This window comes from Narcine bancroftii, chromosome 9, assembly GCF_036971445.1.
Source record: "Narcine bancroftii isolate sNarBan1 chromosome 9, sNarBan1.hap1, whole genome shotgun sequence".
In the NCBI taxonomy this organism is placed as follows: Eukaryota; Metazoa; Chordata; class Chondrichthyes; order Torpediniformes; family Narcinidae; genus Narcine; species Narcine bancroftii.
This window is the reverse complement of record NC_091477.1, coordinates 56,404,784-56,432,573: the sequence shown is the minus strand read 5'-3', so window position 1 is coordinate 56,432,573 and position 27,790 is coordinate 56,404,784. Positions and strand designations below refer to the sequence as shown.

Below are 27,790 nucleotides of genomic sequence, written 5' to 3'. Positions count from 1 at the left end.
AACAAGAAACCACTAAGTTGCATTGTTCCATTTCTTGATGAATTTTATTTATAAATATATTGCTAGGATGTCCTGATAAGCCAAGAAAATAACATAATTTCATTGTTCAAGTTTCAAAGGTTATCTGCAAATATTTTGAACTATAGCAAAATAGAGGATTTTAATGCATTTTTTATTTAATGTTTTCCTATCACAGTTGATCAATTTCAAATTTTAAGATCTAGTTCTGGAAAGTAAGGAGTGTATTTTGACAGATCATATTGAATTTAGGAAAAAACAAGTTCACAATTGTCTGTCCTAATTGTCAGTCCTCTTAGTATTTGCATCAGTGATATGGTTTACACATTTAGTATAAGATTAAAACAGGATGCCCAAGAAGTACTTGGTGCTTCAGCAGCACATTAGGCCTGATAAAAATGTAAGTAATCTAAATAGTGAGTAGCCATCAGGAAGCATCATGTGAAGAGGGCAATGTCTTGCATTTGAGATTGTGTGTTGGTTTGTATAATGGGGATAAATTATTGCCATTTAGCTCAGAAATGCATTTTCCAACAGGATTTTGAATTGACTTAATGTGCCATGACTAATAAGTTTATTAACTATAACTATAATTATCCTTACATGTGCTTAATCATGATACAGTCATCATCAGAGTGGTAAGGCTTTGGCTTAGCAGGCTTCATGAGAATAGGTAAGAGGCGAGTGATAGTAGGAGTTGAAGTAAGAAAGATCCAATCTATTCAAGGAAGAAAAAGGGTTCAGCAGGTTGGCACAGGTAAGGGCAGGTTTTAGATATATAATCTGTTCCTCTAGTCACAGACAGTGGGAACGGCCGCCAAGGCAGGGGAATGCTCCTCTTGGAGAATGTGCGTCATGAGGGAAGCCAGCAGTGACCCTGATGACTTCATCTGCGAGAAGCGCATCCATTTGCAGCGCCTGACAAGCTGAGATATGGAAATGGAACTGGAGTTGGATGAACTCTGGACCATTCGGGAGGCAAACTGGTTGATAGACAGGAGATTCAAGAACATTATCAAACCTAGGAAGCAGGAGGAGAGTAGATGGGTCACAGGAGAGGGAAAGGGAACAGGTGGTCAGTGCTGGACTCTGCTGTGGCCATTCCCGCCCAATAATCAAAAGAGAATTATGGAGAAAATCAGTAGAGAGATAGTAGACAACCGTAGGAAACATAAGATTGTGATTAGGAGATTTTAATTTTCCATATATTGACTGGGACTCCCATACTGTAAAAGGGCTGGATGGTTTGGAGTTTGTCAGATGTGTTCAGGAAAGTTTTCTAAATCAATGTATGAGGTACATGCTAGAGAGAGTGCAATATGGATCTCCTTTTAGGGAACGAGACAGGACAGGTGACAGAAGTATGTGTAGGGGAACATTTTGGGTCCAGTGATCATAATGCCATTAGTTTCAAGTTAATTATGATAAGGACAGGTCTGGGCCTTGGGTTGAGATTCTAGATTGGAAAAAGCCAATTTTGAGGAAATTGGAAAGGATCTATTCTGCATGGATTAGGATGTTGTTTTTTGACAAAGATGTACTACTGGTAAGTGGAGATCCTTCAAAGGTGAAATTTTGAGAGTAAAGAGTTTGTATGTTCCTGTCAGGATTAAAGGCAAGGTTAGCAGGCAAAGGGTACCTTGGTTTTCAAGAGATATTGGGGATCTGGTTTGGAAGGTGTTTCGCAGGTATAGACAACGTGGAGCAAATGAGGTACTAGAGGAGTATAAAAAAGCAAGAAAAACTAAGGGTTTCTATATTGAGCAAAAGGATAGTAAAGGTCAAAATTGGTCACCTTGCAGTGGTCGGCTTTGTATGGAGCCAAAAGAGATGGGGAATACCTTAAAAAAATTTTCATCAATATTCACTCAAGTCATGGACACAGAGTCGTGCGAAGTAAGGAATCCAAACAATGAGACTGTGGAACTTGTATAAATTAAAGAGGAGGAAGTGCTTGTTGCCTTAAAGCAAAAGAGGATAAAACCCCAGGGCCTGACAAAATATTCCCTTGGATCTTAAGGGAAGCTAGTGTAGAAATTGCAGGGGCTTTGGCAGAAATATTTAAAATTACCTTGCCATGAGTATGGTGCGGGAGGATCGGAGGGTATCTCATGTTATTTTAAAAAGGCTCCAAAAATAACCCTGGAAATTATAGGCCAGTGAGCCTGATGTCAGTAGTAGGTAAATTATTGGAAGGTGTTCTAAGAGGTTGGATATACAATTATTTGGATATCCATAAACTGATTAGGGATAGTCAACAAGGCTTTGTGGGTGGTAGGTTGTGTTTAACCAACCTAGAGAGTTTTTCGAGGAGGTTACCAGGGAAGTTGATGAAGGAAAGGCTGTGGATGTTTTCTACATGGACTTTAGTGAGCCTTTGACAAGGTTCCACATGGGAGGTTAGTCAGAAAAGTTCAGACACAAGGTATTCATGGTGATGTAGTGAACTGGACTAGATAATGAAGTAAGATGGTAAATGGTTGCTTATCAGACTGGAGGCCTGTGACTAATGGTGTGCCTCAGGGATTGGTGCTGTCACCATTCTTGTTTGTCATCTCTATCAGTAATCTGGATGATAATGTGGTCAGTTGGATCTGCAAGTTTGCAGATGATGCAAAGATTGGAGGTGTTGTGAACCATGAAAAAGGTCTTTAAACCTTGCAGAGGGATCTGGACCAGCTGGAACAATGGGCTGAAAAATGGCAGATGGAATTTAATGCAGGCAAGTTTGAGGTGTTGCATTTTGGAAGGACAAACCAAGAAAGGACATACACGGAGTGCAGTAGGTCAGAGGGAACTAGGAATTCAGATACTTAATTCCCTGAAAATGGCAGCACAGATGAATAGGGTTGAAAGAGATCTTTTGGCATATTGAACTTCAGAAATAAAGTATTGAGTATCGGAGTTGGATTGTTAATGGTATAGTTGTATAAGATATTGATGAGGCCAAATTTAGAGTATTGTGTGCAGTTTTGGATACCTACAGCATGTAGGACCCTCATCCCCATTTTAGTAGAAGATTTCAGGAAAAATTTGTTTTAGTGTACTTGCAGGTAAAACCTGGACAGAACATGCAACTAGGACATCGGTAAAACTCATTTTAATAATAATACTGCTACAACTTTTTTAAAAAGTACATTAAAACAAGTAACTATCATAAACAAAGACACAATAAAGCATCAAAGTTCTGTCACTGACTGAACATTCAACCATATCAATGTTAAAGCCCAAAAATTTAGCATCACTACTGCTGGCGTCACCGTCTTCAAATAATGCATCGTCCTCAGTGCCATCAAGGGCATTACTAATTCCATACTTCTTAAAACCCTTAAATATAATTCCAGCTCTTGCAGTGTCCCAGGAAGTCTTCATTCACTTTCACACCTGTGTATGGTGGGCGTTTCACTCTTCCTATTCATGTTGGTGCATGATCCTTTCCTCCCATCCATTTGTTCCAGTGTTCCCTCGTGTTATTTTTAAATCGCTTGTTTATACACACATTTAAAGGCTGCAATTGGCTCGTCAGACAACCAGGAATAACAGCTCTCTGAGTCTTCAGTTCTGTGTGCCCTGAACTGACCTCAGATCAGAAATGCAGGGTTTTTTTTAAAGAGTCTACCGGCACGCCTTTGCCATATTTTCTACAACCATAATTTGATTCCAGCCTCATCCATCCAACCTTTTGGATGAACATGAATGAACACATCGCCTGGTAATTTTTCTTTGCAATGAGTCTTTCTTTTAAATATTACCAATGGTGGCAGTTTTGTGCCATCAGCACCACAGGGCAGAACTTCTATATAATGCATCTTCATGACCAGTGGTTTTAACTACAATGGTTTTAGCTCCTTTAATGCTCACAGTTTTGTGACTGGAACGTCATCCTTGTTCACTGGCTCAGTGCGAGACAAGTTTGTTTTCGTGCATGTATATGAAAGTAATATGTTGTCTTCATAATCCACTGGCCTTTTCTGTGCAATGGTTGTTTTTGTACGCATTGATAGACCGTGCCGTTTCGTGAATCGGTATCACCAACCTTCAGATCTAGTATAATCCTTATGCTTTTGATCTCCTAATCTCCTGGCCGCATGCATTATCTTGGTAGAAATGCATTTCCTTGATTCTCTTTCATTTAGCACCCAGTTTTTTGTGGTCAATGAGGGGCTAGGTAACGAAGGTTACGTTTACCTCTTTTAGCAGCCTTGAGCCATTTTTCTTTCTTTCTCCATGCATGAATCATTTTTGCTGTAGGTGGTGCTCCAAAGATTTTAGCTGCTGCTCTATTACTGTGCTCCTTAGCATATGTTACAACTTTTAGTTTTTATACAGTAGTGTAGCTTGAGCACTTTCCTACAGTCACCATCTTACAGATGAAAGCCTCCACTACAGTTCCCAAAATGGTGGATCCAAAATTATTCCTTCGCCCTTAGTACCCCATGTGGTTTTTGAGGCAGTTTTTTGGGGTTAAAAGGGGGGTCTTATATGGTTTCATATACAGTAACTATAGGAAAAATATCAATAAGATTGAAGAGAACAGAGAAGATTTACTAGGATGTTGCCCTGACTTCAGGATCTGAGTTACCAGGAAAGGTTAAACATGTTAGGACTTTATTCTCTGGAGTGTAGAAGAATGAGGAGAGATTAGATAGAGGTATTTAAAATTATGAGGAGGATCGACAGAGTAAATGGAGAAAGGCTTTTTTCCTCTGAGGGTGGGTGAGATACAAACCAGAGGACATGGGTTAAGAGTGAAGGGAAAAGTTTAAGGGAACTTCTTCACCCAGAGAGGTGGTGATATGGAACAGGCTTCATGAATGTGGGCCTAATTTTAACATTTGAGAAGAATTTGGACAGGAACATGGATGGGAGAGGTATGGAGGGCTATGGACTGGGTGCAGGTCAGTGGGACTAGGGGACGATGACAAATGGTTTGGCACAGTCTAGAAGGGCCTGTTTCTGAGCTGTTCTATGGTTCTACTTCTTTTACTGAAGCTTTTTTTCCTCTTTAGGATATAAATGATGAGCCTGGGCGAGTGGTTCACATTAGTGAGTTACAGCGAGGTAGATGTATGAATCGTGACTTAATCAAACTGGCTGAACCATTTGGAAAGGTTACTAACTATTTGCTAATAAAATCAAAGGGTGAGGTAAGAATATACTAGAGTGTACTTTTTTTTGCATTATATTATAGCCAAAAAACATCCTATAATTCATATTCATATGTGTTATCCTAATATCACAAGTTAAAATGCAAAAGAATGATTCCTTTAAGAAGTCTAGAGAGTATGGCCATGTAATAATAATGAGAAAAGGCTGCTCAGCAAAGCTTGTACCTCTCATCCTTAGTATACCCAAGTGGATCTCTCAGCAGCTATGGTGGGAATATCAACATTGTACAATATGTGTGAAAATGTCTGAACATTGTCTTGACATTAAAATCCTTTTCAAGTTATCTTGGTATTAATTGTAATTTCCATTTTTTCTTCTTGATACGGTTTGTCATTAAATTTGACTGACTTAGTATACATTTAATTGCACCAGGTCTGAACAGTTGCATGTGATTATGTGCATCTATTTTCCATTAATATTTGTGCTTTTAATTACAGGGATTTGTGGAGTTGGCCTATCCTGAAGCAGCTCAAGCCATGGTGAAGTTTTACCAGATGAAACCTACCTTTGTGGATGGCAACGTCATTAGAGCAGAACTGTCTCAGAAATATAAAAAGTTGACTATAAAGGTATTTTATGTACAAAATAGTACGAGAATTATTTATTCACTTTCATCCTCGTTTACAGGTTTCCTTCACTATGGAGATAGTTCTATTTGATAGAATTCAGAACAGCAGTAATAAATATAGAATTAGCAGAACAGTGTGAAGTCCAACAGCTTGGGAAGAGAAACCATGGTATACTAATTAGGTGTCACATGGCATGCAAGTCAAAAACCAATTGATGCAAGATCTCACTTGTTCAGGACTTTGTAATTGCAGTGTGCTACTTTAAATTTTTGAAAACTTCCTTGTACTTGAATTATATTTTCCTTGAGTAGTTCTGGTGATTGAAAATGTGCAGTCACTATATTTCAGATTTATTCATTTCTTACTCTTTTGGATCTGAACGATGTTGACAAAACCAGCCTTTTTGCCCATGCCAAACTGCCCTTGAGAAGATGATGGTGAGCACCTTCCATAAATTGCAGAAATTATGTTGATGAAGGTATTTCCACCAGATTTAGTTTCAGGATATAGACCCCAAAATTATGAAGGAATTATATATTTCAAATTGGCATGGTTTGGAGGGGAGTTTGCATGTGATGCCATTTTAATATTTGAACTTAGTTTTAAAGTGGATTTCATTTGTTAAATACATGTATTATGTTTGATTTAAGTATATGTTTAAGGGTATTATTTTAGTATTGATTTTCTTTTTGTTAGTAATTTTTTTTGTTGTTAAGTTTTATCTTTTTTTTGTAAGTGGGGTTTTTTCTATTTTATTTACAACATTGTTAATTAATTCTTTGCTCTTTATTTTGGGGGGGAGGGTTGGACTAATTTTAAATTAGACGATTAATGTTGTGTTATAATTATTGGGGGGGGTTAATTTGTGTAGTTTAGGCAAAGGAGGAAAAACCCAACCCCAACCAACCAATTTTCCCCTGCAACCGCTGCAACCGTGTCTGCCTGTCCCGCATCGGACTTGTCAGCCACAAACGAGCCTGCAGCTGACGTGGACTTTTACCCCTCCATAAATCTTCGTCCGCGAAGCCAAGCCAAAGAATGATGTAGTATTCTAATTTTTATTATCTTATTTTTTATTATTTCTTTAAATGTAATTTTTATTTTATTCATGTCATAAAATTTTAAATAAAGTTTAAAATAAAACATTGGGATAACCTCAACCTACTGTTCTGCTGATTTAAATCAAATATATTTTGATCTTTCTGTTTTTGCCATATCATTGGGACTGCAAATGGCATGGACTGCCGAGGGCCTCTGAGCCATGCTCTCAGGTTGACTGCACATGTTGCGCAACATATGTGAGGATCCCAGGGTTTATCATCAATTTTACAACTGAAGTAGATCTCTTAGGCTTTCTTGATAAATGCAATCATGCTGTGTCTGAACTTTAACCCTACACTTCGCCACAAGTGTAACAGAATGTATCGCAGCTCTTGCGACATTGAGATATTTCTGCTTTTTTGAGTCTTCAATAAATTGAATAAATGCTATTCACTTGCAATGCCAATAGAACATGTGCATCAATCTATTATCAATTTAATGCACAGCATCTGTTTTTGTGAACTGCTTTTATAGCCTGTCTTCATCTATCATGACTCAACATTTGTAGAGCACCTTCAGTGAGTGCAAGCCCATGCATGCTCAGACTGACCAAAACAGTTTGCTTTGTGGGCAATATACTAGTAGACTTAAAATATGACGGGAAATCACAAAATAGGTCATTTAAATTTTAAGATGATTTTTGTGATCAGCAGCTCAAAAACCATAAAATACATCCAAAGGTGTTCAGGAAGCAAATCAGGCCTGTCTTAAGAAATCCCTGCCCAATTATCACCTCCCGGGTGAAGTGGAGAATTTGGATGAGAATGGAAACAACAAAGTATACCTGACTGCTGTGACAGGGTACAAATGGTGTAATCTGCAAAGCTCAACCTGATGCTTCACTCCCAGATGAGCTTAATGCCTTCTGTGCTCAATTTGATCATCAGAGCAAGGTGGAACCACTATCTTGGAAGACCTTTCCTAGACCCATCATAATGATGCCATTACGAAGAAAGCACATTTACACCACTAGTTTGCGGTGACTCGGTATGTAATCAGAAACCTTGGCAAACATCTACAGGTGACCTACAGTATCATGGCCTGGTTTGGGTGCACTAATACCTCTGAGCGGAAAAACCTGCAACAGATAGTTGACGCGTCCCAATATGGGCAAAACTCTCCCAGCCATCTACAACATCTACATGGAGCTCTACTATTGGAGAGCAGCAACAATTATTAAGGATCCATACCACCCAGGACATGCTCTTTTCTTGCTGCTGCCTTTAGAAGGAGGTACAGGTGCCACAGGACTTGAAATTCCACTTTCAGGAATAGTTGCTATCCCTCAACTATCTCATGGAACACCAGATTCATTTATTGCTAAATATTTATACTGCATGGATCCCAGCTATACATGTCTGTTTATGGGCTTTGTCAAGCAATCCATGCTGCAAACCTACACAGGCAAGGCTCCTCAACTCTTCCTTCGTTATATTGATGACTACATCAAGACTGCCTCATGCACCTGCAATGAGCTCATCAGCTTCGTTCACTTCACTGCCAACCTCCACCTTGATCTCAAACTCACCTGGTCCATCTCCAACAACACTCTCCCTTCTCTTGATCTCTTTTTCTCCATCTTGGGAGACCAGCTTTCCACAGACATATTTTAAAAACCTACATACTCCCACAACTACCTTGATCATACTTCCTCACACCCAGGCCCATGCAAGGATTTGGTTCTCTTCTTGCAATTTCTCCATCTCCACCACATCTTTTCCCAAGATGAGGTCTTCCAGTTCAGATCACCTGGAATATCTGCCTTCCTTCACAAATATACTTTACTTCCACCACCACCTCTCAGCTCTTACCTGCATCTCCTCTATTTCCCACTCATCTGCTCTGGCTCCCTCTGCCCCCAGATGTAACAAATGTAGGATTTCCCCTTGTCCTTACCTACCACCCCACCAGCCTCCGCATCCAACACATTAGCCTCCATAATCTTCGCCACCTACAGCATGATCCTGCTACTAGTCACATCTTCCCCTCTCCTTCCCTCTCAGCCTTCCATAGGGACTGCCTCCTCTGTTACACCCTCTTCCATTCATCCCTCCCAACAATGGCCCCCCAACCCCCCCTCTCCAGGATCTTCCCCTATGGCTGCAGGAAGTGCTACACTTGCGCCCACATCTCTCTCTCACCATAATTTGGGGTCCCAAACAGTCCTTTCAAGTAAAGCAACACTTGTGTATCTGCAGGACTGATCTACTGCATCCAGTCCTCCCTTTGTGGCCTTATCTGCATCAGAGAGTCTGGAAGATACCTTTGCGCTCTCTCTCTCTCTCTCTCTCTCTCTCTCTCTCTCTCTCTCTCTCTCTCTCTCTCTCTCTCTCTCTCTCTCTCTCTCTCTCCCCCAGTGGCCAACCATTTCAGTTCTGTGCCCCACTCCCATACTCGCATGTCTGTCCATGGCCTCATGTATTATCCCACCAAGACCACCCATAAATTGGAGGAACAATACTTTAATTTCTGTCAGGTCACAATCCAACCAGATGGCATCAACATAGACTTCTCCGGTTTCTGTTAGCCTAGTATCCATTTTCCCTTTCCATTTGTCTTCATTCCCCTAACTCTTCACCCCTTCCCTTTCTTCCCAGAGCCATTCTTCTTTTCCTTGCTTGCTGGTGTACTGTCCCCCACTTTTCCATCTAGTGCTTTCTCCCTTTGGAACTGTGCTGCTTGCCACACCCCTTTACCCTCCTTTGTTCGGGCACCTGCCGACATTTTTTCATACCTTGATGAAGAGCTCAAGTCCAAAATGCTGGTTATGTATCTTTATCTTTTGTTATATAAATTAACACTGTTTGATATATTGAGTTTTTCAGCATTGCGTTTTACTTCACCCACAGTGTTTGCAGACTTTTGTGTTTTACATTTATATTTCTGTATTTGGATTCATTTGGTTGACATTTCTTTCTTTTGTAACAACTTCCTTTGAGTTGTTACTGGTAATTAGAAATTCTATTTGGCCCACACAAAAAAGAATCTCAGGATTGTATATGATGTCATCTGATATTAAATTTGAACTTTGAATTGTGGAGGACACACGAATGTTACTGACAAAATTTGTGGTTTCTTGTTGAGATGAATTGTTTATTTGATGTTTGTTCTTCCTATCCCTACCTGCTTCTCTTAATGTGCCCCATTCTGAGCATACCCCTCTCAGTAAAACTGCAACTTTTGCTACTTTTCACTTCAGATAGCGTAAAGTAATGAAACATCACGAACTGGAAAACAAAACTCAAACCAGTCAACATTTGTATAAGCAATGTTGAGCTTAAAGTTAAAAACTTAAAGTTAAAAATTGGGGTTCTAGAATTAAGTATTTTTCTTGAACGTTCCTACTTTCCTATTTCATTGACGTTAATTGGCAGCTAGTTTTTTGTTTTATAATTTATTTGTTTTGTGACATTTTTAATCCTTCAACTTCACTTCTGCGAGTTACAATCTAATCAATCATTAATTTACAATTTTGAATAATAAAAATGAAATACTTTTGTGACATCTTACACTTGCATTGCCCACAAGTTAATATCTTGAGGATTATTCCATTTAAATATTTTTCATTCATTTTCTTGTAGGGCAAAGAAGGTGAAGAACGCAGCCGAGTAGTCCACATCAGTAACTTGCCATCTGTTGGATACACTGACTTAGAAATTGTGCGCCTCGGCACACCTTTTGGCAAAGTGACAAACTACCTTTTGATGAGAGTTAAAAATCAGGTATATAGTATTTATCATGCTAGCAATAATGTAAAATACTTCAACAACAAGTATAATTTCATTAATGACACAGCATGATAACATTTTTTAAGGATTGGGTTCAATTTGATCTATTAGCATACAAATAAATAGCAGTGACTTTCACGGCTGAAGTCTCAGGAAGTGAAAACATTACTGTGCTGTAGCATCTACAAGATGTAGGAACCACTGTTCTCATGCAAACAGCCTGCAAAGAGTTTGTGCCATGTTGCTAATGTCTTGGTTTTGCTTCTTAATTTTGTTAGAATTAATTTGGTTTGAATCATTCAGTTTGCATTTGATTGCTTTTTTTTTGGAGTCTTCATCTGGAATGGTAATTATTATGTAGAAGGTAAATTTTAACTGCAAATTTGATGTAGTTTGCTTTTGACTGTCATTTAAATCAGAAGACTTGTAGCTTGAAGAGAGAATTGGATGTGAGGTCTTGTACATCTACTTTCTATTGGTAAAGTATCAAAGGCTACAGAGGAAGGCATCAAATAGATACAAAAATGATAAATGAGTATATTTCCCCACATAAATGTTGTTATGATTGTATGAGCTTTTGTCATGGATTGAAAATTAATTAATTTTCTTGTCAATATTTTTCATCCATAACATGATTTAACACATCTGCAGTGGAAGGATTAGAGAGGAGATAGGGAAATTTCTTTTCATCTAGGCATGGTCTGGATCTGAAACATTACTTAAAATGTGTTAATTTTGCTGAGTTATAAACTCTTGGGTTTCAGACCTAGAGGTGAAGAATGGTGTTCATTTGGATATAGTTTTTCAGCTGATTGGCCTCTACTTGTGACATAAGTTATAGATTTTATTGGGATAAAATCAAGTGATAAAGAGTTACATCAGAAAGAAAAAGGAAGCATGTAATGTATCAGATGCAGTCAGACAAGTTTGAGAGAATCTCTTGTAGGATCATAATGAAGAGGGAAATAAAAAGGATTAATGAGTTTGAGATGGCTTTGGCTGACAGTGTCAGGGAGAGGCTGAAAATACTTTAAGTATTTCGTGAAAGTGTTTAGTATGAACAGGATAAGGAATGGGGGGGTGGAGGGAGGGAGGGAAATAAAGATAACCATGAGCTTGCCTGCATTGTTAATGAAGTAATTAGCAGTCTTGGATCGTGTAAAGGTGGATTAGTCTCCGGGACTAGATCAGGTGCATCCCAGAACATTAGAAAGCAGGAAGAAAATTGTTAGAACCCTGACAGACATTTTTAACATCAATGAGGGCACTAGAAGTTCTGGAGGATAGCAGATGTGGTGCTGTTGAATAAAAAGCCCTGTAAGGATAATCCAAGTAATGACAGATCTATTGGTCTGACGTCAGTGGTAGAGAAACTGTTGCAAAGGATTCTGTGAAAAGGAATTAATCAACATTTTAATATGATTCATTTAACAGTATTACAGCCTGAGCTACCTGGGTTCAAATCCGGTGCTATCTGTAAGGAGTTTGTATGTTCTCCCCATATCTGCTTGGGTTTCTTCCGGGTGCTCCAGCTTCCTCCCACCCTTCAAAAATATATGGGGTTTGTAGGTTAATTGGTATATTTGGGCAGCATGGGAAAATGGGCCGGGTGCACCCTGCTACAACTAAATTTAAAAATACAAAAATACAAATCGTGTCTCACAAACTTAACAGGTAACAAAGAGGGTAGATGACAGTAGGACAGATGATGTTATTTGTATGGATTTAGAAAAGCATTTGATAAGGTCCCACTTTATATGTTTTTATGAAAGATTAGGGCACACAAGATAGAAGGCCAACTGGATAAAAATTTCTTCAGTGATAGGATTGGGGAAGTTGAGATATAACAATAGATTTTAAAAACTAGGCCTGTTTTCCTTGGACTTTTGAGAGGAGATCTCTTTGAAGTCTATAAAATCATGAGAGGCTGTGGATAGGCAAATACTGACACTTTTTCCTCGAGTGGGAGATTTTAAGAGAGGGCGTAACTATAAGGTGAGGATGGATGGGTTTTGAAAGAAACAGGCTTTCACTTGGATGATGGTGGACATTATGGAACAATCTGCCAGACAAAGTGGTGGATGCAGATAGCTTCCTTTTTTAAAAAAAAATCACTTGGGTAACTACATGGATGGTTGGGGATTGGAGGGATGTGGGCCAAATGTAGCCAAATGGGATTAAAGCAGGAGGGCATATTGTGTTTATTCTTAATTATAATTTAACATTTCAAGGGGACTTGAGCACAAGAGAATAACTGTCTTCCTCAAATTATGTAGAGTCTTATGAGATCGTAGGTTGAGTATTGTGTACATGTGGATTTTGGTGTCTTTACCCAAAAAGTGCATCTTTTGAGGGGGAGGACGTGGAGGGGGAGGACGTGGACCTGTCCTCGGGCCTGCGCAAAGGAGCTTTTTAGGTGGAGTGCAGTGTGTGCAGTACTGGCCCCACCCTTTACACCCATGGTTCATGTGCCGTGGCCAAGCAAGCTGGGACGTGGCAGCGTGCCAGCTCTTCAGCGCTTGACGTCCTGTTTTGCGGAAACTGCCAAAATGTTTGGCCTGGAAGTCAGCCTGAAGAAAACTGAGGTCCTCCATCAGCCAGCTCCCCACCATGACTACCAGCCCCCCCCACATCTCCATCGGGCACACAAAACTCAAAACGGTCAACCAGTTTACCTATCTCGGCTGCACCATTTCATCAGATGCAAGGATCGACAATGAGATAGACAACAGACTCACCAAGGCAAATAGCGCCTTTGGAAGACTACACAAAAGAGTCTGGAAAAACAACCAACTGAAAAACCTCACAAAGATAAGCGTATACAGAGCTGTTGTCATACCCACACTCCTGTTCGGCTCCGAATCATGGGTCCTCTACCGGCATCACCTACGGCTCCTAGAATGCTTCCACCAGCGTTGTCTCCATCCTCAACATTCATTGGAGCGCCTTCATCCCTAACGTTGAAGTACTCGAGATGGCAGAGGTCGACAGCATCGAGTCCACGCTGCTGAAGATCCAGCTGCGCTGGGTGGGTCACGTCTCCAGAATGGAGGACCATCGCCTTCCCAAGATCGTGTTATATGGCGAGCTCTCCACTGGCCACCGTGACAGAGGTGCACCAAAGAAAAGGTACAAGGACTGCCTAAAGAAATCTCTTGGTGCCTGCCACATTGACCACCGCCAGTGGGCTGATATCGCCTCAAACCGTGCATCTTGGCGCCTCACAGTTTGGCGGGCATCAACCTCCTTTGAAGAAGACCGCAGAGCCCTCCTCACTGACAAAAGACAAAGGAGGAAAAACCCAACACCCAACCCCAACCAAGCAATTTTTCCCTGCAACCGTTGCAACCGTGTCTGCCTGTCCCGCATCGGACTTGTCAGCCACAAACGAGCCTGCAGCTGACGTGGACATTTTACCCCCTCCATAAATCTTCGTCCGCGATGCCAAGCCAAAGAAGAAAAGAAGACCCAAAAAGTGATGCACTTGCTATGAAAAAAGTATGAAGATTCAGCAGACTGGTTCCTGAGATGATAGATCTGTCATATAAAGAAAATTTGAGTGGGTCTTGTTTATTCTTCAGAATTTAAAAGAATTGACTTGTTTAAAAAAATCTTCAAATTTTGACAGTTTAAATTCGGTGGATGTTTCCCATGGCTAAGAATCACTAAGTTGGAGAATGTCTCAAAATAGCTATTTAAGTTTGAAAAATGTCTGATGAATCTTGAAATTCTCTACTGTGGAAACTCATCATTAATTGCATTGAAAGCAGAGATCGATATTTTCTGTATATTAAAATAGCTGAGTAAGTAGGTATTGGGCAAAAAATATTATTGAGGTGAAAATCAGCTGTGGTCATGTGAAGTCATGGAACAGGCATGAAAAACTGAATGTCCACTTATTAAAATTTTATTTTCTATAAAAGCTTGTGAGACTTCAATCTACATTGAGTTGAGTCTTAATTATGCTTCCTGATGATCCTTGTATCAATTACAGGTTTTCCTTGAAATGGAAACACACCATATAGCGATGACCATGATTGAGAAATTTAAGAATGTACCTTTGATGTTCCATGGGAGAGAACTGAAAGTATATTTGTCTCAAAAGTACAAGAATCTCGTGCTGAGAGTAAGTAGATGAATGTTGTCATCATAAGAAGGAACTCCAGGTGATAGTCACACTGCTTTTTTAAATTCTTAATTTGCTCTCATAATTTACATTATTCTGGCATCATTTCCTTTCAACCAAAATGCATTGAATTGTTACCCAAGATTTCACCAAAAATCAGTAAAGAGTTGACTGGTAATTTAAATTGAATAACATACATATTTGCAAAATGTTTTGGAACAATCAGACTGTATGCACATTGCCACCTCTTGCCTTTTGCCAAAGACATGGAGGTTATTATCTTTGATGTCGGATGCCATTTTGTTTTTAAACAAATACAGATTGAATATCCCTTATCCAAAATGCTTGGGACCAGACATTTTTCGGTTTAGGGTTTTTTTTTCAGATTTTGGAACAATGAAACTAAGCAGCACAGTAGCATCAGCAGAATAACCTGTATCACCAGTTAAACAGCAACAACAAACAATGGCAGGCTTTTTGAGTACCAACATGATGCAACAAGTGGAAAATTCGCATGAAATAATGTTTAAAACTTAACACAAAAAAAAATTGATCACTGCTTACAAATGACCATCTTCCCACCCCTGCTGCCGGTCCCCATCACTTCCCCACCCCTGCCGCCCGACCCCGACACCTCCCCACCACAAACAGTCCGTCACTACAGTCCCCGTTTCTGTCTGAGAGCGTAAGGTCCCCACTCCTGCCCAAGGGCCCGAGGCAACTTCTTTGATGTGGACAGCACCGCACTTGATGTTGAGAATGGAGTCGTTGTTGCAGACTCTGGCTGCAGCTGATGTTGAAGACTTAGACCCAGCACCTTCGGCACCTTCCTGGCTCAAAACAGATTTTTATTTTACTCTTACTGTAATCAAATTGGTGCCAACAGAGCAGAGCCCCACATGTGCAAGTCAGATGTTACTTAAAAAAAAGTTTTTGGATCTATTTGGTTTTCAGAATTTCAGATAAGGGGTACTTGACCTGTATATTGAACTCCATAGCAAGAAAATTCCCATTTGTATGTAAGTTGGGTATTACTATTATCAATTCCTTTGTATGCTTCAGTTATTGTTGATTCCAAAAAGTAACTTGATGGTTTTGATTCCTCTTTCAGAAACAAGGTAAGGATGTTGATGAACTGCTTGGCACCAAAGAATGGGAAAACCGGTAAGTCGTGCATTTAAAATTGTAAAAACTGAAAGTTTGTTCTATTTATCTGTGTAAACTTTACAACAAATTGAAATTTATTTGTTTAAAGATGATGTGATCAGACCGCAGTTTGGTATATTTAGGCAGTTTTAGCTGTAAATAGCTACAGTAAAATCCCCAGTATCCAGAATTCAAGCAACAGGCAACCCAACCAACCAGCAAAAAAACCCTCGAGGAAACAAATAAATAAATAAATAAATAAGTTGGAATGAATACAGTTTTAAATAATAGTTTAAAATTGTAAAAGTAAATGTTCTCCAAAGCAAAACACAACTCCTTGGTGAAAATGCAAGCAAACATTCAGCCCTGCCTGCAGCAGATGTTTGAATAAAGTTTCAATAAAGTTGTGTTTGAATAAAATGGTGGCGAGCCACCATTTAAGAATGTACCTTTGATGTTCCATGGGAGAGAACTGAGAGTATATTTGTCTCAAAAGTACAAGAATCTCGTGCTGAGAGTAAGTAGATGAATGTTGTCATCATAAGAAGGAACTCCAGGTGATAGTCACACTGCTTTTTTAAATTCTTAATTTGCTCTCTTAATTTACATTATTCTGGCATCATTTCCTTTCAACCAAAATGCATTGAATTGTTACCCGAGTTAGATGAAGAGCCTGCCGATGCCACTCGCCACTGGGGCAACTCTTCCAAAGTGTTACCTTATCCTTGCCCAGTAAGAGTCTTTATCTTTAGTAGTATTAAGTATAATTATAAGGCTTTATCTCTAAACTTGGGGGAGGAGGGTTAATTATGATGGTGGCATGGTTAGCGTAGCAGTTAGTGCAAAACTGTTACAACGCCAGCAACCGGGGTTCAAATTTTTTTCACTTTACACGTTGCAGTGTCTTTTGTCTCTTATTTTCAGTGCATTGTAAGAGTGTGTCTGTCAACCAGAATATGGCATATTCAGCATCTGTGATCCCTGTGGGTACCAGATACCGTGGATTTTTCTGTATTTAAAAATGTAATCAGAGATGTATCTGCAGTAGATGATAAGTGCTGGTGGTTTTCTATTTACTAACTTCATTTTGCTGCCTTAGTACAGGAAGTATACCAGATGCTTTTTAATTTCTCCAAAAGCAAATAGGAGAATCTTGCATTCATAACATTATCTCAAACTGCCCATTATTATTTTGAAATGTAGCCAGAAACATAGAAACCAACTTGAGCATAGTAACAACTACCAAACTACATTGAGAAAATGACTAGATGAAGGTAAATATTGGAGAGAATACTGAGAATAAATCTACTTCAATTTAGAAAATGGGAGTAAAATTTGCTGCTTGCTTTAATATTTCATTTAAGAACAGTTCGACCTTCCTGCTCTGCTCTCAGAATATTCTGCTTGAATCTCTGATAATGGAATTTAAACCACTTTTGACTAAGAGAGCAAAGAAGGGAACTGTTGTATCTGCCTTTGTTCCCGATTTCTGGTTATTTTTAAAAGAAATGCAGATGCCATATTTGCCATTGCCAGTTTGTAGCATCTGTATTTTTTTAAATCAAAAAGCAAGGAAAGGGGAAAAAAAGTGTAAATCTCTAATTTTCACATCATTCAGTAACTTAGTTCATCACATTCTGAGTCATCTGTAAACAGTATACTGAGTTAGGAGGTGTAAGTAGGATAATTAACTGTATGATGAACAATTGTTTCACCAGCACAGCTTTGAAGGTTGCCTAGTTCTGAAAGGTATCAAATAAACAGACCTTTTGTTCTTATATAATGTTGGGACTTGTTTGTAATTTTGAATGAATTTCATTTGCACTTCCAGCAGTCTTAACACTGCATATGTTACCAAGCCTGCTTCATCATACATGAAGATAAAGGCTCTCCATACACTACTTGACTCCCCTGTAGTGTAAATGCCTTGTCAGTCTACTTGATTATATCTAATAACAGTGCTTTGACAAGTCAGGTTAAAGAATTTCAAATTCCACAATCCTGAGAAGAAATTCTTTGTTGTCTTGGCAGTCCTTGCTCTAACCATATCAGCTAAAAGGTCCTATTAGTCCTTCTCAGACTCTGATGTCTTTCAAAACAATCAACCTTTTTAAAATTCTAATGAACGTAGCCACAACTTGCACAATCTTTTGTTGTTGCATTAAACTTTATTTAAGGAATTCAACCTCTCAACCTTTTCTGCACTGCCATTTAATACAAGCAGATCCCTCCTTTAATTAGACACGTAAAGACACTAGTGAGATCTCACTTGGAGTATTGTGAGCAGTTTTGGACTCCATGTTGTTCATGTGTTGACATGCTGACATTGAAATGGGTCCAGTATAAAGCCATTAGTTTCAAGTTAATTATGAAAGATAAGCCTGGGCCAGCGAGAATTGAAGGAAAAAAATCTATAGAGAGAGAACAGATAGCTACAGGAAACAAAGTTGTGATTGTAGGAGATTTTAATTTGCCACATACTGACTGGAACTTGCATACTGTAAAAGCTGGATGGTTTGGAGTTTGTCAAATGTGTTCAGGAAAGTTTTCCAACTAGAGAGTGTGAAATACTGACTCTCCTATTAGGGAATGAGACAGGACAGGTGAGCTGTAGGGAAACATTTTGGGTCCAGTGATCATAATCCCATTAGTTTCAAATTAATTTTGGAGAAGGATAGGTGAGCCTCTGGTTGAGATTCTAAATTGTAAAAAGGCTAATTTTGAGGAAATGAGAAAGGATCTAGAATGCGTGAATTGGGATAAATTATTTTCAGACAAGGGATGTGCTAAGTAAGTGGAAGACCTTCAAAGGAGAAATTTTGAGAGTACAATGTTTATATGTTGCTATTAGAATGAAAGGCAAAGTAAACAGGCATAGGGAGCCTTGGTTTTCAAGGGATATGGGAGATCTGGATCAGAAGAAGAGAGGTGTATAGCAGGTATTGGCAACTAAGGAAGTAAGGACAACAAGCAGTGAGGTCATGGGGCCTATACAGGTTAAAGAGCAGGAGGTGCTTGCTGTCTTAAAGCAAATATGGGTGGATAAATCCTTGACAAGATATTCACTCAGACCTTGAGGAATGCTAGTGTAGAAATTGCAGGGGCTCTGCCAGAAATGTTTTAAATGTCCTTATCCATGGGTGTCATATTAGAGGATTGGAGGGTAGCTCATTTTGTTTTAAAAAAAAAGACTCCAAAAGTTATCCTAGAAATTATAAACCAGTGAGCCTGACGACAGTAGTAAGTTATTGGAAGGTGTTCTTAGCGATTGGATATACAATTATTTGGATATCCAGGGACTGATGGTCCCTGGATAGTCATTATGGCTTTGTGCGTGGTTGGCCGTGTTTAACCAATCTTGTAGAGTTTTTCTAGGAGATTACCAGGAAAGTTGATGAAGGAAAGGCTGTGGATGTTGTCTACATGGACTTGCGTAAGGCATTTGACAAGGTCCCACATGGGAGGTTAGTCAGAATGCTCCAGATGATAGGTATTCATGGGGATTTCAAACGTATTCAATGTTGGCTTAATGGGAGAATCCAGAGAGTGGTGGTGAATGATTGCTTCTCAGGCTGGAGGCCTGTGACTAGTGGTGTGCCTCAGGGATCAGCGCTGTTTGTCATCCTATCAATGATCTGGATGATAATGTGATAAATTGGATCAGCAAGTTTGCAGATGATGCTAAGATTGGAGGCTTTGTGGGCAGCAAGGAAGGTTTTCAAAGCTTGGGCAGAGGGATCTGGACCAGCTGGAAAAATGGGCTGAAAAATGGCAGATGGAATTTAAGGCTGGCAATTGAGGTGTTGTGGCGGCATACATTGCGACACAGGCAAACCTGCTCCGTATGTGACTGCTGCGGTAGAGGAGCAGCTGCGTTGAGATGGTGCTGTCGGGTTTGGGGATTCCTCGTGGCCTCTGCCACCATACACGCCCTTTCGGCTACATCATGACGTCATAGCCAATGTGGTGTCATGGCGTGGGCTTGCCCTCAAAGAACATCGTGTGAGTTTCAAATAAACAGTTGAACCTGGGACTCACCGAGAGATGTGGTTTCTTTTAATTGTGTAGCTACCGCTACAGTGTTGGATTTTGGAAGGATAAAACAAGATAGGACATACACAGTAAATGGTAGGGCACTGAAGAGTGTGTTAGAACAGAGGGATCTGGGAATAGAGAAACATAATTCCCTGAAAGTGGTTTCAGGGGTAGAGAGGGTTGTAAAGAGCTTTTGACATGTTGGCCATCATAAATCAAAGAACAGTACAGCTCCAATTATCCAAAATCGGATTCTCTGAAATCTTCATTTAACCAAAAATTTTTCAGAGCTGAACCAACCTCACATGTTTGGAAAAAATTCACTCGACATGAAATAAGAACAATTATCCTTGTGTCAAGTAATTCCCTCCCTTCTCTCTTTCCATTTCTTCTTTACCTTCCCCTATTGACTCCCTCTCAAACTACGTGCCACTGTCCCCTAGCCACAAGAGGTCTGAAGAATCCCTTGTTCTGACATCATCAAGGAGAGCGGCCGCCTAGGTAGGAGTGGGACCTTCGGCTCAATGGCGACCCCTCCTCTTCTCTTCCCTCACTCCCTCCTTGGCTCAGCAGAATTCCTAACACTGACTCTGAACCCTCCCTTGGCCTACTACTGCACACCAGACTTCCTGGAGAGCATGTACGGTAGGCCTAGGGTAGGATTTGGAGTCAGGAGTTGGGGTTGGGAGCTCCAGGGAGACAGGAACCTGCCAACTCACCAGTGTGTGTTGCACTGGCCTAGGAAGCCTCCCCAGTGGTTGGCAGCAGTGGGGTCATGTTGGGGATTAGCCACGGCTAGCATTTTTTGGTGAGATTTAACATTATTTTAATGCTGAAAAGGCCTTCCCTTGTTGTTTGTTGCTGTTTAAACATTGATTCTGGGCAGTTTTTTTTCGGAGGAAGAGTCATTTTTTTTAAAAAGTTTAACCCAACATAGGCCCGGTCCTGATCATTTTGGATAATTGGAGTTGTACTGTATTGAGTATAGGAGTTGGGATGTTATGGTAAAGTTGTCTTAAGACATTGGTGAGGCCAAATTTGGAGTATTATGTGCAGTTTTGGTCACCTAACTACAGGAAAGATATCAATAAGCTTGAAAGAGTGCAGAGAAAATTTACTAGGATGTTGCTTGGACCCCAGAAACTGAGTTGCAGGGAAAGGTTAAACAGTTCAGGATTTTATTCCCTGGAGTGTAGAAGTATGATGGGAGATTTGGATAGAGATATTTTAAATTATGAGGTGTTAGGACAGAGTAAATGTGAGTAGGCTTTTTCCACTGAGGGTAGGTGAGATACAAACCAGATGACATGGAATAAAGGTAAAAAGGGAAAGGTTTAGATGGAACCTTGCAGGGAACTTCTTCACTCAGAGAGTGTTGGGAATATAGTACAGCTTAAATAGCGAATGTAGGCTCAATTTTAATTTTTAGGAGGAATTTGGGCAGGTGCATGGATTGGAGGCATATGGAGGGCTATGGTCAGGGTGCAGGTCAGTGGGACTAGGCAAATAATAGTTCAACATGGACCTGTTACTGAACTGTATTCTGTGGTTCTAGAATATCAGCACAGTACAGGCCCTTGAGCCCATGATATTTGCTGAACTATGCAACCTACTCCACAACAATCTAATCCTTCCCTACTTCACACCCATAACCCTTTATTTTTCTTGCATCCATGTGTCTCTCTTAAGAGTCTTAAATTTTATTTTGTACCAGCCTCCACTGCTTCCATCCACCCACCACTCTGAGTAAAAGCCTAACTCAGATATCTCCCCTAAACTTTCCTCCACTCACCGTTAACACATGTCCTCTATTAAAAAGTCACAACTCAGCCTTCATTGCTCCAAAGAGAAAAACCCTTGCCTGGTCAACCTTGCTTCATATAACATGTTCTATAATCCAGGCAGCAGCCTGGTAAATCTCCTCTGAAAGGTCAAAAGTACATCCTTCCTGCAATGAGGTGACCAGAGCTGAACTCAACACTCCCAAGTGTATTTTAACAACAGTTTTAAAGGGCTGCAACATTACCTCATGCCTCTTAAACTCAATCTCCTGACCAATGTAGGCCAACACACCGTTCATGTTTTTTTAAATCATATCAATTTGTGTGGTAATCTTGAGGGATCTATGGACCTGGACCCCTATACTCATTAATTCAGTCATTAATAAAGCACACCACCTTCAAGATCAGCCTTCCAAAGTGCATCACTTTACACTGATCCAGGTTGAACACCATCTGACACTTGAAACCTACAAGTTTCTACATTATCCATAACATGTCCAACCTTTGTTTCATCCTGACCCAACCCTTCAATTTTTAAAGTCATTTATAAAAATTACAGAGCAGGGGTCCCAGAACAGATCCTGCAGAACGTAACTGGTCTCCAGGCAGAATATGTTCCATCTACTATGCAGAGAAGAAAATTCAGAATCCAGCCAGCCATTGAGTGTCCTAATTGTTGCACCGTCATGTTAAATTTTTGTTTCATTTACTAGATTCCTTTCCATTGCAGCATTTCATACTCTTACTCCATTTAAATAATAATTTGATTTTCATCCTTCCCTGTGGATACTCTTCATTAATATTTTTCATTTGTACTCCTTGACAATTTCTTAGTTGATTTCACATCCTTTTGCTGGCTTTGTATGGCTATCATAACTTGTTCTGCCACCTAATTTTGTAACTTCACATTTTTTTTTATCCAGGTCGTCAATACAGGCTAGTTATTGTTTGAAAATTAATAAAAATGAACCATTTTGACTTATTGGCTAGTTGGCTCGCACTCTATCCACAACACTATTATCACCAACCTCTCTGCTGTCTTGATTTTTTTGTTTCATGTTATCAAGTGCCTTCCATATATCCAAGTACAGTGTGTTTACTGGTTTCTCCTTATCCACATGCTAATATTCACAAAGAATAATAGGACATTTTTCACATAATCAAGTCCAAAATTTAGGTAACTCCTGCTATTTTTCTGTTTCAATCAATTAAATCTTTCCACTCAACGTGCCCTTTCGTCCTAGATCTCCAAAGTAAAAATTTTGTTGTACTTTTCCAAATGTCTGAAAAATGACAAAATATTCACATCTTTTTGTTTTATTTCAGGAAAAGGACTCATTCTCCCAGCCCTCCATTTAACACAGAAAGGTCCCCTAGCAATAAGAGAAAAGCTCAAGAAAACCTGAAACATTCCAAAGGAACCGATCATGAGGGTTCTCCTTCGGGGGAAGAAGGGGAAGATCAAAAGCATATGGAGGAAGTGAATGATGCCAAAATGAAATCACCAGGTGGCCCTTCTGTTGACACTGAATACTGTGAGGAACCGGATGGGTCAGCAGACATACTGGCACGTGAAGTTGGTGGTGAAGAGGGTGTTACAGAGGTGGAATTGGAAAAAGAAATGGAACTTGGGAACTTCAATGAAAGTGAAGCAAATGCTGCAGAAGCAAGCTGTCAGATCACAATGCAATTATCTGAAAAGGTACGCATTAGGTTTTTGGAAGATTGAAGACATGCAGCCATTACTCCACTAATTATTTAGGAACTTTCAAATTGGTAATTCATTATACAGATCCCTAATCTTTTATCCAGGATTCTGAACACCAGTACCCTCCAAAAACTGGCACTTTTATGGTTGATGACATCTGCTCATCAAATATGATTTTTACACATAAGTAAAAATTAATTTCCTGTAATTCATCAGCATACATAGCTCCAGAATGGCTGTTCACACAGGCAAGGTGTTCACACTAAATAAGGTAGAGTTGCGGCGATTTTACAGGCTGGACATTTGAGGTGGGGATAGGTTGAATGAAATATTTTAAAATGTTCTCCATTTTCAGAGGGAGACCCCCGCCCCTAGTCCTCTGTCGTCCCTGTGGGTGCCCTCTCTTCAGTGGAAAGGTGACTTTCCCAGCACCCGGTGAGAGAGAAGCAGGCAGCGGCTGGCTCAATGTGGGAGCAATGGCCATCTTCCTTAACCCATAATCCCCCCCATGCAGCTGTATCTGCTTTGACTATCGGGGTGTGCCCACGTCCAACCTGATAAGCTAGTGGAGCACCTGAAAGCCGACGCTGCCTGGCTCCACTGCCCTGACAATCCACTCCTCCAGCAGTTCTGCATCAAAGGGTGGTCACTCTGGCTGGAGCCATGGCCATGATCATCCACCTTGCGTCTGCCCTTCTGCCCCACTTGGCCGCCGGCTCCGAGCAGCCAACACTGGCCGCCTTTTTGGCTGAGCTGGGCTATCCCATCACCTCTGACTGACTTGCTGGTTGATGGCCTCCTGAACAGCAAACATCAAACTACCAGTCTGCACCCCACACCCACCCCGCAGTCAGCCTAGCCTAGGGTGCAAAATATTCTGGCATTGGCCCGGGGAGGCGGGGGTGGGGACTGATGGCGGGGGCTAGGAGCGAGGCATTTGTTTAAATGGACCATATTTGCTTAAAATTATTCCAAAAGCCAGAAAATTCTGAACAACAGCAGGTATTCGTTCTCGACGATCCCAATAAAAAAGTAGATCATGGTTTTTTAAACTTTAGATTTTACTGCTCTAGTGTACTGATGGGGAATGTTTGTAAAATGGTAGGAGTGTACAATATTTTATGGACATGAAACCAAAGATCTGGATTGAGGCCACCAAATGGGTGGCCATTTTACATCTGCTTAAAGTCAACATCTAAAACCAGAGGGTAGACAGAGCTGTACATTCCCAAATCTTTCTGTGAGTCTGGGAGGGTTGAAATCAACCCTGAAGTCCTGCTTCCTAATGGCCTTAAGGCTGCTCAGAGCTTTCATTGTCCAGTGACCTGCATTTAAATGTCTTTAATAATTGGAGATATTTAAAAACACCGTAGGCTTGAGTAATTAAAAAAAAATTGAAAGCTTTAAGTTTAGGAAGTGAATTAAACCTATTGAGATAAAATGAATTTAAAAATAAGGAAATCGCATGACCTTTAGACTATGAATGTGGTCATGCTGATATAACTAATGTCTACACAGCGACCAGGGAGAGGACCCGTGGTCTGATGCTCGGATGTGCAGGCGGCCGGAGGAGGACCCGCGGTCGGGAGCTCAGATGGGTGGGCGTTCAGGGATAAGACCTGAGATCGGGAGCTCGGATGTGCAAGTGGCCTGGGTGTCAGGAGTTTGGTTGCGTGGGTGGCCGGGAAGAGAATGCTGAAAACCTTTGTTCAAAAGCTACAGAGACTGCTATCTTATGGTGAACACTACTCTCGCGCGATGCTGCAATCATCCAGCATTGGGAGAGAGTTGCGTCACTGCACCGTATCAGAACTCGAAATTGAAACTACAGATTCTGACCATAGTAACTTTGAAATATCAGAAGTCAAAACATCGTGTCAGGATTTATCTGTACTTGAAATCAACTTATTTATTTAAAAATAATTAGTTAATACTCCACTCTCTTTTCATGTGTTAGCTGAACAGTGTAGAACAGTGGCTTTCAACCTTTTTCTTTGCACTCACCACCATAAGCATTCCCTATGTCATCAGTGCTCTGTGATGAGAAAGAGATTGCTTAAAGTGGTATGTCAGTGGGATGGGAAGGTTGAGAATCACTGCTCTAGACACAATTGTTACTAAAATATTTTGCTTGAGAAAAATTGTCATTGATCCATTCCTTTGGAGTTATGAAACCACATAATGAGTCAATTGGGTACAATTAAAACAGTGGTTTTCAAACTTTTTCTTCTCACTCATACCATCTTAAGTAATTCCTTAATAATCACAGAGTACCTATGGCATAGGGTGGTATGTCAGTGGAAGCAAAAAGTTTGAAAACCATTGGTATAGAATGGTGTATATGGATGGGAAAGAAATAGAGTGTTATGGGTTGAGTGTAGTTTAGTGGGGTTAGTTGGGAGAAAGTGCTCGGCATGGACTAGAAAGGCCAAGTTGGCCTGTTTCTGTGCTGTAATTGTTATTAGACCCTGAAGCTACTTGGACAAACATAATTGTGGTTGAAGACCTACTGAATCTTTTTTGTGCACCATTTCACTTAATAATACTTAATCTCTTAATTGAATTGATTAAATAAAGCAGAGCTTTTTCAATTTGGGTTTCTATTTTGGCCTTTTGTTATCACTTTTGATAACTCTAGTTTGTCTTAATGCAGTTCCATCCAAATACTTCTGCCCCAGTTTCCCGTTGACCATCAGGAATGAAAATTTTGTTGGGTAAATAAAATCTATAACCAGGCTCTAAATATTACTCAATCCTCTGATGTAGCAAGTGATCATACCTTAAATACCTTGCATCCATTACTTTGTTGCCTTAATGAAAAACATTTAGAGCCCAAAAACTTTGGCTACTACTAAGCACATTATGAAACTTTTATGAGCAGTGTTGTGAATATTTTGCTTCAGTGGTTAGAAGGCATACATTGTCCAGAATATACCAAAGAATTCTATCCCTTGGTGGATGATTCAAATGCTGTTTTTTTTCTCAGAAAATAAGTTCCAAGGAAGAAGTAGGCGCTAACTTTGTCAAAGATGAACAAAGTGCCAGAAGTCAGAGTTATGATGCAAGTTCTACTATTGTTGAAGAAACAGAAGTTGATTTTCAAGGCTATGATGAACAAAAGATAAGCAGTCCCACGTGTGCTGAACCATCAACAGAACAGATCCAAGCTCTCTCTCCTCTACCAGATGAATTCAAGCTTGGGCCATATAAACCCAACAATCCTGTTGGTAAGATGACGACATATTTCTAAGAAGATTTCTGCAGTGTTTAATTTTGACGCTCATTAATATTACTGTAGCCATTATGGTTTCTTTGGCCCTCAAGCCTGTGGCAGGCCTGGGACCTGACTACATGTACTCATTCACAGAAATGTTGGAGGAACTCAGCTCGTCTCGCAGCATCCATAGGAGGTAAAGATGTACAACCAACATTCGAGGCCTGAGTCCTCCCTCAAGATACAAGTAAAAAGCAGGCAGGTGGCTAAATGAAAAGGCTGGGTGGAGTGCAGACCAGTAGGCCAAAGGTGTAATATGGGTAGGAGAACAGGTAAAAATTGATATGGGGGGGAGGTGATGGGTCTGTGATTGCAGAGCGCAGAGAAAGGAAACAGGGCAAAGGGGAGAGACATTTAGACGAAAAGAGACATGGAGATAGATTTGGGGTGGGGGGGGTAAACTGAAATCATAGAGGTCCATCTTAATGCTGCCTGAAAATTGGTGGAACAACTCATATTCTAACTGGGCACACTCCAACTGGATGGCATTAACATTGACTTCTCTGGTTTCCATTAGCATACCCCTCCTCCCCCCCTCCTACCTTCATATATTCCTATGTCTCCTTTCCTCTAGGGCTGTGTATGTGTCTCTCTTTCCTTTTCCCTGTCCCCTTTCTCCAGTTCTGCATCCACAGAGCCAAATACCACCCCCCTCCCCCCCCCCCCCCCCCCCCGCATCAATTCCTCTCTCTTCTATCCATATCTAATTACATCCTTTTGTCCTTTGCTCTGTACCCCTCCCCATGCCCATTCTTCCCTTCCCAGCCTTTTAATTCAGGCACCTCATATCTTGAAGGGCTCAGGCCAGAAACATTAGTTATATATCTACCGCCAAAGGATGCTGTGAGACTTATTGAGTTCCTCCAGCATTTCTGTGTTTTTAACTACAATCACACAGTCTGTTTATTCACCATTGTCCTGCTGGTTAAGCAGAAGAGCTAAAAAATATTAATACATCAAACAACAATGCTGTTTTTGTAAGAGAACTTCAAACTTCAACCACATGCTTATATTCCCCAGACTTTACTCTTGAAAGGGCTAAGTCAGACAGTTTTTGGATAACTACCTGGTCGTAGATTCCTCAGCCAGCAGAAATACTTTCTCTTCAACTACCCAATTAATTTCTCTGATATGG

At 40.2% G+C, this 27,790-nt stretch overlaps 1 protein-coding gene across 5 annotated transcripts in view; it reads left to right on the top strand.

Moving 5' to 3' along the window:
- LOC138743666 (matrin-3-like) overlaps nt 1-27,790 on the top strand; it is a 63,181-nt gene that overhangs the window by 21,119 nt on the left and 14,272 nt on the right. For 4 of the 5 annotated variants that reach the window (XM_069899224.1, XM_069899223.1, XM_069899226.1 and 1 more), the window contains exons 7-13: nt 5,028-5,165; nt 5,625-5,756; nt 10,439-10,579; nt 14,580-14,711; nt 15,823-15,875; nt 23,000-23,375; nt 26,368-26,608. In XM_069899224.1, coding sequence (XP_069755325.1) covers nt 5,028-5,165; nt 5,625-5,756; nt 10,439-10,579; nt 14,580-14,711; nt 15,823-15,875; nt 23,000-23,375; nt 26,368-26,608 — 1,213 coding nt within the window. The remainder of the gene's footprint in view (nt 1-5,027; nt 5,166-5,624; nt 5,757-10,438; nt 10,580-14,579; nt 14,712-15,822; nt 15,876-22,999; nt 23,376-26,367; nt 26,609-27,790) is intronic. The other variant, XM_069899228.1, reaches the window with a different exon arrangement.